Source organism: Cloeon dipterum, chromosome 3 (assembly GCF_949628265.1).
Source record: "Cloeon dipterum chromosome 3, ieCloDipt1.1, whole genome shotgun sequence".
Classification (NCBI taxonomy): domain Eukaryota; kingdom Metazoa; phylum Arthropoda; class Insecta; order Ephemeroptera; family Baetidae; genus Cloeon; species Cloeon dipterum.
In genome coordinates, this window is record NC_088788.1 from 6772861 (window position 1) to 6785767 (window position 12907).

General features: G+C 34.6%; 2 protein-coding genes and 2 long non-coding RNA genes across 4 annotated transcripts; all 4 read right to left on the reverse strand.

Moving 5' to 3' along the window:
* Window positions 1-734: 734 nt before the first annotated feature.
* LOC135940488 (C-type lectin 37Db-like) lies at window positions 735-1586 on the reverse strand. Its single transcript, XM_065485396.1, has 5 exons — window positions 1503-1586; window positions 1407-1434; window positions 1282-1343; window positions 1128-1227; window positions 735-1060 (listed from the first exon to the last, which is right to left on the reverse strand). Exons 1-5 carry the CDS (start codon window positions 1557-1559, stop codon window positions 807-809), a joined length of 501 nt encoding a protein of 166 aa, XP_065341468.1. The 5' UTR covers window positions 1560-1586; the 3' UTR covers window positions 735-806.
* Window positions 1587-2125: 539 nt separating this feature from the next.
* LOC135940994 (uncharacterized) lies at window positions 2126-2870 on the reverse strand. Its single transcript, XR_010574940.1, has 4 exons — window positions 2820-2870; window positions 2704-2756; window positions 2542-2641; window positions 2126-2484 (listed from the first exon to the last, which is right to left on the reverse strand). It is a non-coding gene; the product is annotated as an uncharacterized LOC135940994 (long non-coding RNA).
* A 3322-nt stretch (window positions 2871-6192) lies between these two features.
* LOC135941263 (lectin subunit alpha-like) lies at window positions 6193-7009 on the reverse strand. Its single transcript, XM_065486619.1, has 5 exons — window positions 6945-7009; window positions 6854-6884; window positions 6744-6796; window positions 6589-6688; window positions 6193-6529 (listed from the first exon to the last, which is right to left on the reverse strand). Exons 1-5 carry the CDS (start codon window positions 6996-6998, stop codon window positions 6291-6293), a joined length of 477 nt encoding a protein of 158 aa, XP_065342691.1. The 5' UTR covers window positions 6999-7009; the 3' UTR covers window positions 6193-6290.
* A 1135-nt stretch (window positions 7010-8144) lies between these two features.
* On the reverse strand, window positions 8145-8960 carry LOC135941050 (uncharacterized). The gene is made up of 5 exons (XR_010574943.1): window positions 8880-8960; window positions 8792-8819; window positions 8670-8731; window positions 8512-8611; window positions 8145-8443 (listed from the first exon to the last, which is right to left on the reverse strand). It is a non-coding gene; the product is annotated as an uncharacterized LOC135941050 (long non-coding RNA).
* Window positions 8961-12907: the final 3947 nt, after the last annotated feature.

Genomic DNA, 12907 nt, shown 5'->3' on the forward strand with positions numbered 1-12907 from the left:
ATAATAAATGCCCGCATAGTAACTATTTCATTTATCAGTTAATCAATCGCGATACAATAGCAAATAAAATTCAAATCAAACTATCATTCATGATGCGAATTGCTATTAACACCTGATATCATGACCCTACGTTGATTTGCTAATTTCTGTAGAAAGAGGTTTAAGTATTAAGTTACTCTCTTCATAGTTCATAGGGAAATCACTTTGATGCATATATTAACGGACCTGAACTTGCACGGTTCAATATATGGGTGGAAAAGAAATAGCGAAAGTTGGATCGGACTGCTAAAACAGACAACCGGTGCAACGCCAATGCAACACAGTTTGCCTATTTTCGAATGATTTAATTTAATCACACGTACATCATCAAATTAAAAGCATGCTGGCCAACATGAAATTGGGAAGCTTCCATTAAGGCTTCATTAAGTTGAAAATTAATGGCTTTAAAGATGAGCAATGCCACTATTAAACAAAGAGGATGAGTGGCGGGGTTATCCCCATTTCGCTCTCATTTTCTACTTTTAAAATTGCTCAGCAATCAGTGAAGTTGGACGTCTCATTCAGATTTCTCTGCAGCAAACTTCTCTATTAATTTTGTTTTGAAGGCAAAGTACTACCGATCGGAGCTGCTGCTGTACAGCAAGAAGAGCGTGTCATTTAATTATTTATATTTGAAATTTCGCTAGCTATCAATCCTTAGTAAATTAGCGCGAAGCTAAGAAGACAAACAACAGTTTATTTTTTGCTCTTTATATTTCCGGGAGTTTCACAGTAAAGTGAAAGTACATTTGCTATATCAGGAAACTTCATGGACTTGTTTCAGAGCAAATGTACGTCTGTGACTCACAAATGTACCGATTCAGATGCAAACAGTCAGCGTCATCCCAGAGGTGACCAATTACGTTCGCCCACAGTAAGAGGCAGTTCCCAGAATGATCAGGTTGACCTGGAGTCCAGTTTTGTGTTGGCCCGAAGTCCAATCCAGTTGAATCCCAGTACCATGAATCTTCTTGCCATTTGTCTGATCCGGCAGTCCAAAATGACTCAATTTTGAAAGAACCTATAAAATTAGAGATGATCTAAAATAAATTTGGTTTAAAACATAATGATATTTCGGGACTGCATACTGATTGCATTTAAGATAGCTGTATTTTCGCCTTCGGTTTCAATGCTCACTAAATCCAGTCCTTGCTGCCTGCATTTATTTCTAGCAGTGTACCAGTTAACCTAAAAATAACTTTCACTTTTATTCAAAAATTAAATCAATGCTTGGATCCGTACCGCTGTGTGATATAAAATATAAGAGCTATTCCCGTAGTCAAACTTCAACAATGAAGGCTCGTCTGGAGTTATTTTGTATATTAGTTTATCATTTTGGATTTTGATTATTTAAAAATTCAACTCACCATTTATCCCCACTTCAGGTCCAGCAGCCTGAAAAAATAATGAAAATATGTTGTGCTTTGTTAGTTTAAAGATCATTGAGATATAATTTTACTCACTGTAACACTCAGGCCGAGCAAGAGTATTTCACAAATAGCTACAGCAATTTTCATCATATCATTCACGGTTCACGGATTTAAAAGATTTGACTTTTAGACTTGTTAAGCCTCGATATTATATATGAAACTCATGTCAAGATAAAAATAATAAGAAGGGGAACTTCAAATGTGAGAGCCCGAGTGAGTGGAATATGAGAAAAGGGAGGGAATGAAAGATAAGTAGTGGAAAATGGAGAGGAGGGATTCAGCGAATGGAATCGATTTACAGAGATCAATAAAGAAATGAGGAGCGTAATTCATGGAAAAGTGATTTTCTATCTTCAGATCAAGCTCCAGGCTTATTTTTAATCACAGTAAACAAGATTTTTATCTTATCAGGATTAGAAAATTTCGCTCTTGTCGCAAATGTGCTCGTACATAATTTATATTAAATGTGTAGCATAATGTAATCGTTCTTTATGTAAGAATGAGGGCGACACTTCTGGAAAACAGTGAAGAGTATACTAGGCAACTGGTGCAACACAAATTAATGCGACACGAACATAATTTATATTCCTTATTTAAATGAATATGCATCAAATAATAAATTTGGGTATTATTTGTTTCGGAAAAGTATTGTTTAATGGATGCTGTGGAAAATAAAGAAGACCTGTAAACAGGCTCACTCATATATGTATAATTACGTTGCAAGATTTTTAATTAATTAATGATAATGATTTCAAAGAAAACATTTCATGCGTCAATTAAGAGCAGAGATATCCCTCACAAATATAATTTGCCAAAACGTCGCAATCTTCATCGCTCCAGAGATAATATTGATAGCCCGACATTTGCATACAGTTCTCGTTGCCTTTCAGGTTGTTCGGCTCACCAGGATACCAGGTAGTGAAAGGTCCTATGAGTTGACCAGTTGCCTCCCAATAAAATTCACCCTCTTGACCATCATCAGAACCCGACATCCAAATTGATAAGTTGAACGGGGCTTTCCAAGATATAAAAATTATAAGTATTTACCGTATTTGCATTTAAAATTGGATACCTATAACTTCCAAGATTGTATAGTACTCGTCAACGCTTTCAATGCTCACTAGCCGCATTCCTTTCCTTCGGCAATCATTCTTGGCTTGCACCCATTCGAGCTGTTCAAATAATACATTGCTCTTTAGAAGACAGCAGTGCATGTCCAACAGAGAATAAATACCTCATCAGCAGTATTCAACTCGTAGGTACTATTTTGGAACGTCCATCTCTTGGCTGTAAGTTTCAAATTAATATTTGCTTTGAAAAGTGAGTGTCCTATGACCGTATTTCCCTTACTTAAATTTTCGGTACCAGTAACGACCTACGATAAAATAAAACAAAATATTAACGAGTAAGAGGAAATTTAAGTATTTTTACCAGCACAATAATGCAGCAGAAAAAAGTTATTGAACATACTCTGTAGGAGTCCATTCTATGGTTGATTAGAACTTGAATGCCTGATTATTTTAACAAAGCTCCTGTTTTAACTTATAATCTCTAGCTTCGATAAGAAAATGATACCGATTTAATTAAATTAATTTGATGCAGCTGTTGTTTTACTTCCCTCTTCTTTTCCTCTGTTTAAATCGCTCCTTTTATTTCTCTTCCCTTTCTCTCACCTCACTTTCCAGAAAGAAGTCGTTCAGAAATAAGATATTATTCCAGCATAATTTTAATATGCATTAAACATACATAGAAAATACCAGTTTTGAGTGCAGGTGGACGTTTTCAACGATATCTGACTCAAAATTCTCTGCAGCTGATGTTGTAGAGCTACGAATTTTGATTTGGAGGTAAATTACTGCAGATGAGGCCAGAAACAGCTGCTGTGTACATTACGAGAGCGCCTGGTATATTATTTTTTTTATTCAAATTTGTATTCTTCCATCACACGTTCGAGCAGAAATTGTAAGTTCCAGTTTATTTATTTGACATCATGATTTAAGATTAAATTCAGTATCGCATCAACTGCCATAAACTTGCAACTTAATAAAAGCATGTTTTCGGCTGCGTCTCACAAATGTACCAATTAAGAAAACTGCATTCAGCATCATCCCAGTGATGGCCAACTTCGTTCCAGAGTCTGAGGCAGGGACCGGAGTCATTTGGCTCATCAATGCCCCAAAATTGATTTTCCCCGATATCCAGCCCAGTTGAATCCCAGTAAAGAAAACCATCTTTCCGTCTATATCCAGAAAGCCAAAATGATTCTCTAAAATATGAGCCTGTAATATTTAGGGAAAAACATAAATTAAGTAAAAAAAACAATCATTGTGATATGGCTTACTAATGGCGTTGAAAATAGCGGCATTCTCGTCGGCAGTTTCAATGCTTGCTAAATCATGTCCAACTTGCCTGCATAAATTTCTTGCAGAAAACCAGCCAACCTAAAAAGTGGATTTTAACTTCTTCATTTATGCATAAATGATTTCGTTCTTACAAACGTTGAGTACACGTAATAAGTGCTATTGCCAAACTCAAAACTCAAAAAAGGTTCTGAAGCTAAATGTTTGAAATAAATTAATTAGTCAACTTTATATGTACTATTCATTCCTACCTTTCGTTTCATTTACGAGCTCTGCAGACTACAAAATTATTATTAGCCTTCCTCTTAAACAACTAACCGTAAAATTGGGCCCAAGTATTAAAATAGTACAAATTGCTAAGGAAACATGCGCCATCTTTCTTGTGGATTTTTTAAGTTTGCTTCAGACAAACTAACCGTCAATGTTATTTATAATTGAAAAACATCTCCCGATAATAATAAATAATACAGGTGGGGAAATGTTGGAGATAGGGCAAGAGTGAATTGGTTGATATAAGATTAAGGAGAGGAAATCGACTTTTTAATAAAAGTATAGATAGAGAGAGGCGCTGAGCGATGCTAAAAGAAGCGATATTCTTAGGAAATCAAAAATCAATGTGTATATTGACTCAATAAAAATAATATCAATTATGAGTTGTAATTTTCCAGATATCTTCAAGCAGCAGAAATTTTTTAATGTTACAACTTCTTGCACATATTTATATAAATCTGATATAAGAGTTGTCAATCATTTAACTGATTCTGTTAAATTAAAGCTGGACAGATTAACCGGTACAAAGAAAAAGACGCGTATTGTGACCTGCATCGCAAAATTTCAGTTTATTATCGCTGCCTCAATTTTTTTCACAGAGGGTTCCAACAAAAGGGTTAAATTTATATTGTTGTTTATTTTTGAGCGATTTTTGCAACACTTGAATTTGTGTTTCATTCAGTTGTGAGCCATTATACTAGCAATCACCGCTGCCTCAGCGATATACCACCAAAAATCGCTAGGATAGGATGGCGCTGCTCTTCAGACCGCTGCCAACACAAGCGCGCAGAATTAGGCTTGTTAGGCAACTGGCGCAACGCAAGAGCAACACAGGATGCCTACTCGCATAGCAATGTTAAATAATAATATTTGATTATTAATTTTAATTATAAAAAATACAAATATTTATCGAATTAAATTAACAAGGGATTATTAAAGAACTAGGATTAACTCAATGGTTTGTTTTTGTTACATAATTAAAAATTCTTAATGGTAAATCACTAAAAATAAATATTTTGCAGTTAATACCACCCTGAATTTTGGTTCAGGAAGAAGGTTGGATTTCACAATTCGGCGGCGAACGCAAGCCTTTTTCGGAGGAAATATCCAAGATGATCGACGCTTAAGTGCACAAGCTTGTCGCTAGAGCCCTGAAGACCACAACTACAGATGTTCTCTCGCGGCACAAAAAGAACTGAACTTTAGAAATTAATTTGACATTTTAACTTTTTGATGCGATTAAGTATTATATTTGGGGTTGAACCAGATTGCTGAGAGCCTTCTGAAGGAGGACACTCTGAGCTCCAATGACGTCTTTGAGCTGATTGGAGATCGACCTTTTCTCACAAAAATTTTAAAATGAGGAATCAATACTTTTTTATCAAACAAAGATACAATTTAAGAGTGAATAAACTAAAACAAAATTGACAAGAAATACTAAAATAACGTACGTTTTACATTTTTAGTTTTTTGAATAAGAGGGTTTAACTATTATAGTTATTGTTTAAAATATCATGAAAGTTCTATAATCCACAGTTTTTCTATAGATTTTCTCGGAGAAATGAGATTATAGTGTTGAGTATTAGGCAAATTTCGCAACTCAAATGCGAGACAAATTGCATAACGTCTTAACTTTTATTAATAAGTAATATATTGCTGTGTATTTGAATGAAGATTAATAATTAAATAAGCACGTTAGAAATGTTGATTTGATTTTTTCTAAATCTTCACAGACACACATTTTCCATCTATGCTATTGAAAATAAAAAGGATCACACATTAAAATGAATAATAATTATATTTGTTCCGGTGGCCTTTTTGATCTTTTTCCAATTGAGATAGAGATCAATGCATTTTTCTGCTTCCATTTTTTTTAACAATTATGAATTTTTTTACCTTTTATATAGGTTCAAGCTTGGTTTTTTGTTTGCTTATCTCTTTCTAGCAAAAGGAATTTGAACCAATTAAAAAACTTCTGTGGAATAAATTGATATAGTGCTATTTCTCTGACTCCAAAATTATTATGAGTGATGAAATATAAATATTTAACATGCTAATTGATCCGTGAACTTCCCAACAAATTAAAAACAATATTGTCCATTTCAATTTCTTTATTTTTCAGTTCTATCAATTGGTTATTACTCTATTGAATAAGTTTACAAAAACATTTCACACATCAGTTAAGAGCAGATCACGGGCAAACCTCTCCCTCACATATATAATTTGCCGTTTTGTTGCAATCTTCATTACTCCAGAGAAATTCATTATAGTCTGCCATCTGCAGGCAGTGCTCAAGGTCAGTCCCAATTGTTGGCTCACCAGGTAACCAGCTAGTGAAAGATCCGATACTTTTCCCAGTTGCCTCCCAATAAAACTCGCCATCGTGACCGTCATCAGAACCCGACGTCCAAAATATCATTTTCAACGGTTCTTTGCATAGAAAAAAACTTGTCAGTATTTTTCTCATTCCTATTTAAAATTTTAAATACTTATAAATTCGAGGACTGTATAGTATTCTTCATCGGATTCAAAGCTCACTAGCCACATTCCTTTTCTTCTGCATTCGTTCTTGGCTTGCGCCCAACCAAGCTGTTGAAATAATTATAATTACTGTTTATGTTAATGTGTATGTTCAAGAGAATACCTCAGTATCAGTGACCAACTCGTAGAAGCTATTTTGGAACGTCCATCTCAGAGCTGTAAGTTGCACAAAATAATTTTTAGGGAAAAGTGAGTGTAATTTGATCATATTACCCTTATTCGAATTTTCGGTACCAGTAACACCCTATGAAAGCACAAAATTAAACACGATATAAAAGATTCAGAGTAAATTGAAGTCTTTTACCAGCACAGCAGTGCAGCAGCAAACGGCAACTAAAAACGCTTTGTAGGTGTTCATCTTTGGCTGATTTCAACTAGAATGCCTGATTATTTTAATTCAGAGTCTCCCTTTTATATTATAATCGCTGAGTTTGATAAAAATCGATATTGTCACGATTTTATAAAATTAAGATTTGAGATAACATTTGTTTTTGCATAATCTTATTTCTTCCCTACTCTTTTTACTCCTATACCTTTAACTCTCGCTTCCCCTTCTCTCATCCCTCCCTCCAGCTAGAAGTCATCAAAATTAACGCAGTTAAGTACTAATTGCATTAAAAACCTATCAAAACGTTCACATTTATTTTCATCGAGATTAATACTGGAGGTTAATGTTTTCCTGATTGGTGGGCTTAGGTTTCTCCTGTTTGGGGGCTTGCGTGAAAATGTGCGATGGAGCTAGCGTAGCATTCATGCTTTTTAAATGCAAAGCAAAGGATTGGATAATTTAATAAAAATCTTGTGGCAGGGTAAAACTAGGATTTCGGTCATTATTATGAAGTCATAACAGATGCCGTGTACCAATTGTAAAATCTCATCGGGTACCAAGAACACCACCGCTGACAATGAGCAAAATAAAATAAGAGTCCGAGTGGCTGCAGAGGAGTGTGACATTTTATTAAAAATTTAGCCGCTTCAAAGAGCCGAGATTTAAATTCAAAGCGTCTTCTAAATTTGCCTTCACAAGGAGTTTGTGCTTAATTTGGACATCTTTTAGTTTAACCGCACCGAGGTCTTTTCATTAAACGATTAAAAACAAGACATTTGTCCGTAAATTCGCTGGTTAAGTGGGAAAACCAGCTCATTGAACCAAGTTATTAGAGCTTTTTTGAGTCATTTAATTAACCTGTTTTTGCCATCTTTAATATTTGACAGCCAGTGGTACCTGATATACTCTCATAATCAAAGCATGCCTTATGTTAATTGTAAGCTTTGTGTTTTTGTGAGGCATAAGGCCAAAAATTAAAAATTTGATGATGAAGAAATCTGCTTTTTTATGAAACAAAAACTGATTTTAAAAATGAAGCTAAAAATGTCAATCTTTTTTAGGAGCTTCAATTTTTTAGTTTAAAATATCACCATTCCAAATTGGAAACCTTTGTACTCGGGGCCGATTAAGTTATTTATTGGCTGTTAAAAACAGTAGGTTTTAGAGTAAAAACCATTATTTCACATTAATGCAAGAGAAAATTTATTATCAACAATTGTTATATGCTTGTATAATAGCTTAAGTGCATAGGCTAATCTGCGTCTCACAAATGTACGCATGCTTTGATACACAGTCCTCATCGTCCCAGAGATGACCAACATCGTTCCAGAGTCTGAGGCAGTTGCCGGAATTATTAGGCTGATTAGGACTCCAAAAAGGATTTGACCCAAAATCCACTCCTGTTGAGTCCCAGTACCAATTGCCTTCTTGCCATTGATCCGATCCAGACACCCAGAACGATTCGCTATAGGCGCCTGTAATTTTAAGGAAAAACAAACTACAAGTTAAACAATACAACCATTGTACTATGTGTAGCTTTTACTTATAGCGGACAAAATAGCGGAATTCTCGGCGGAATTTTGAATGCTCGCTAAATCTAGTCCTTCTTCCCTACATAAATTTCTCGCGCCAAACCAGTCAACCTTAATTGGGGATTTTATTAACTGTTCTGTTCATTAGCATGAATGATTGGGTTCTTACTGCTGATGCACGTATGTAATAAGTGTGTCCTCCATAATCAAACCTCGGAGAAGGTTCTGCAGCTACAAATTTGAAATTAATTAATAACACCTAATGTTGATTATAAATATTATTCATCCTACCCTTTGTTTCATTTACGGGCCCTGCAAACTTCAAAATGAAAATGATTATTAACTGAACAATTCCAATTCAAGAATTAATATTACTAACCGTAAAATTGAGGCCAAGAAAGCAAATAGCAAAAAATGCTAAAACAACGCGCGTCGTCATCTTTCTGATGGTTTTTCAAAGCTTGCATCTGTACTGGTGATTGTCAATACATGTTATATATGAAAAGCATCTCCAGATAATAATGAATACAGGGGGGGGGGGGGAAATGATGGAGAGAGGGCGATAGTAAATGGTAAAGAAAGGGAATGTAAAATTAATGGTAGATATAAAGGCGGGCAAAAGATTATTCAAACATAGCTTTAGATAGAGGGGGGCAATCAGACGCGGAGAAAGGAGATATTCTTTAGTAATATCTCACATAAATGGTAGAATTTGTATAATTTAATGACGTGAAAGGTGAATAAAAAATTACTATCGATTTTGAGTTCTAATACTTTATACGAAATTAATTTGTGTGAATTGGGTGGTCATTCAGAGTTCATCCGAAAAGCAAAAATGGAATTCGTTCATTGTCCGAAATTTTAAATTTCTCAAAATGATGCTGATATATATGGCCACTTCAAATAAAAAAGCAACGGAGCAATAATTCTATTGAGTCCTTTCATCGTCAGCCTTTAAAGAAAAAAAAAATAAAATTCCTTATCAAAACTGCGCTGGTGATTCACTGGTTTTTGTTTAAAAAAATATTAATAGAAAATGTTATGCCTTGAACTGTGCCCTAAATCCGAGCAGATTGAGTGGCAAACAGGTCACAATTTCATCCAAGACATTTATATTTTTCGCGAGATCGACCAAGGAACTTGATGATGCAGGCATCAATCTGTTTGGGAACTACTAAAAATGACGTGCAAAAACACAATCGCAACCTTGCGTGAGAGCGGCTTTGTATGATCAGTCTGCAGAAGTACCAAAAATATTGAAGAATATGCTACCAGCTCCACCATAAGATTCTTACTCATTGGCTGCATGACTCTGATTAGATGACCAAATATACCTGGGGGACAAAATAAAATAAAAAAACAGGTGTTTTCAGAAAAAGGACGCACTCCCGTTTTGATTTCTAGGGCCATTTTTTTCGATAAAATTTCTACCAAATTAACTTATTCTGCTGACAGCGTTATATTATACGTATTATGCTCACATATATGGCAAAGATTGAAGGAGAGACTAATTAACTACTCACAAAGTTTCAGCACAATCAAGAATAAATTCTAATTCATTTCATTTTCACTCTGGTTGAATAAAAGCTAGTAACGTTTCTAACCAAGAAATTTCCTGCAAAATATATGTATAATCTGTGTTCTGTGAATTTTGGATAGTAAAATGTTTTTTCTAGACTATATGTCAACCGTCGTAGAATCAACAAATGAACATACCTACTGAAATTTTAATATATTTTACTGAGCCATACTTTAAAACGCGTCTAATGGTTACAACCATCCATTAGTCTAGAACTGTTTGAATCAGTTAAAAATTTTGGTTTAAAATTAGAGAATTTTTTCAAAGTATATACATACACTTTCAGCTCCAAATTTTTAACCGTGGGAACTCGTTTTTTTATATATTTTTTCCTGCATATCATATAAAGCTCAGACGACACACAAGAAGATCAAAATAGTTTTTTCAAAGAGATTCAAAATAAGGCTTTGGTCATTGATAACAAATAATTAATTTTATTAATTATTAATATTTTTGTCTGTTATATATTTAACGATTTAAACTTTTTAAAACTCTAAATTAGTCAACTGTATCTAATTAGTTCGAAAACTGCGCAAAATGTGAATATTTAATTTTATTCAAACAATTTTATTCTCTTTTGTTTGGCTGTTTTTTTTTTTCGAAACATTTAATAATAAAAATATTTATGACACACACCTATATTTGGAACAATGAAGTAATTGTCTGGTGCTGATATGACTAAGTAAGAGATGCCAATCATTTGACACGGATTGTCCAATTATCGCTGAAGAGATAGACGGTACAAAGAAAACCGCATCACAAAATCTCATTGTCAGTTTATCGCTGACTCAATTTGTGCAATGCAGAATCAAGATTGTAATAACCAGTGCAATCAAGATACAGACTGTTGGCCTATCTATATTAATTACGCATCCGGACAAAAAGTACATGCACCAGATTCGTCAGAGGGCAAAAAGAAGAGTGAGTGTACCTTGAATTATGCGTCAGCGGTCAAAAGGTACACCTGCAGTGCAGTTGACGTGATTTTAAAGGAGGGGTTTTATTTGTCTGCTGCTCTAATCAAGCGCACACCGTTTTAACGACTCCAAAATTTTAACTTAGGACTGATTGCCACTTATTTAAAACAAAAGATCGTCTTGATGAATGCTAAAAAAGCGGGGAAATCACCCTTTGTTTGCCAGCTTTATTCAAAATTAGTTTCAAAGTAATCTTTATTATGGTTCTGCAGGGCTATTTTGCCCCATACATTGCCATATCCAGACAAAATAATATCAGTTTGAACATAATTGTATAAAAGAGAGGTGATTCAATATTTCTTGAGGTACTGTTCTTTTAAAAATTCCTTGAATGCACTTTGGTTTCCGTTGAGACACAAATTCGGCGGAAGATTGTTCCAGAGGCGGTAGCTCAGCACTTGAAAACAGTTTTCGGGCACTTCAACACTTACAAATGGGGCCAGTAGTTTCATTTGATGCGCTCTTGTCCTGCCAAAAAGATTTACATCGTACATTTTGGTTGCTAAATGGCACAGATAAGGCGGACAATTTTTATTCAGAATTTTGTGTGTCTGCACTAACAAGTCCAAATTAGTCCAATTTGCTAATTTATTTTAAAATTTAATATCTAATGCGAAGTCAGAAAATGTTGAATATATTTAATAGCAAAAACAGCTTACTATAAACGTATATGAATTACAATAATAAATATTTAGAAAAAAAGTTTTGAGGCTCTTTGCCGTATCATAAATAATTGATGATGGAAGAGCAGTTTTACTGTTCTAACGTTTAAATATTTTTTGTCTAAAAAAAATCACATTCAAAATATTTAAAAAAATAAAAAAAAAATACAGGGACAAACGACAGCAGTTTGGCTTTATAAATTAGCGGCTAGCGAAAAATTCTTGATGAATTCGCAGACACACACCGCAGACACATAAAAGCATGACTCAAAAACACTATCTTATCTGATGTCTCCGGAATTTCGGAGGCTAAATATTACGTTTCAAATCAAATTTCTTGATAAAGAATTCAAGACAAACTAAAAAAGTGCGCTAATTACAGCTGACATTTATCAAAGCCCAAAAACCACCCAATTTCAACCCACAAAAGGCGTTCGTAAACGTCAAATTTTTTGGAACGAAGGAATCTTGGTCCTATGATAACTGGCGGTTTTTTAAGGAAATCGGCCATATATTTAAGTAACCTCTTAAACTTGACATTTATTGCCGATTTGTTGCCAACTCAATTCGCTTTGAAATGGCGTCAAGTTTGTTTCATTTGCACTTCTGGAAGCCGAAATATAGGAGGGAAAACACATTACGTTTAACATTATGGATGGAAGACACACACGTTTCGACCAACTCTCGCATTTCTCGGTAGAATAGGGCATTAAAAATTGATTCTTTCTATCAGACCGAGAAGTGTAAAGTGAGCGTAAAGCATGTGTCTACCATACATTTGGATTGGATTAGTACTTTATTTGCGTTTATCTTCGGTACAACGCTGTAATATCGTCTAGTGCTGTCCAAAAATTTGCAAACATGTCAAAATAGAAGTATGAAACAATGGAAAAGAGAACAAAATTTTGTACAGACCCGATGAGCCACATGTACCTTATGCCCGCTGACGCATAAGGCGCATGTCATTGAACTTTTTGTCGGACGCGTAACGTGTAATCACCGATAGGAGTAAAACTCGCTTGAGTGGCGCTGCTCTTTAAGCTGCTGCCTAGACAAGCACGCAGAATTAGGCTTGTTAGGCAACTGGCGCAACGCAAGAGCAACACAGGATGCCTACTCGCATAGAAATGTTAAATAATAATATTTGATTATTAATTTTAATTATAAAAAATACAAATATTTATAGAAT

Excerpts from the sequence above, each read along its gene's own strand:
- LOC135941263 (XM_065486619.1), bottom strand. The coding sequence starts at position 6,998 with ATGAACACCTACAAAGCGTTTTTAGTTGCCGTTTGCTGCTGCACTGCT. Across the intron at positions 6,689-6,743 it reads AGTTGGTCACTGATACTGAG|CTTGGTTGGGCGCAAGCCAA; the intron begins GTATTCTCTTGA and ends TTATTTCAACAG. Across the intron at positions 6,530-6,588 it reads TACAGTCCTCGAATTTATAA|AACCGTTGAAAATGATATTT; the intron begins GTATTTAAAATT and ends TTCTATGCAAAG.
- LOC135940488 (XM_065485396.1), bottom strand. The coding sequence starts at position 1,559 with ATGATGAAAATTGCTGTAGCTATTTGTGAAATACTCTTGCTCGGCCTG. Across the intron at positions 1,435-1,502 it reads TGCTCGGCCTGAGTGTTACA|GCTGCTGGACCTGAAGTGGG; the intron begins GTGAGTAAAATT and ends TTATTTTTTCAG. Across the intron at positions 1,061-1,127 it reads AGCTATCTTAAATGCAATCA|GTTCTTTCAAAATTGAGTCA; the intron begins GTATGCAGTCCC and ends CTAATTTTATAG.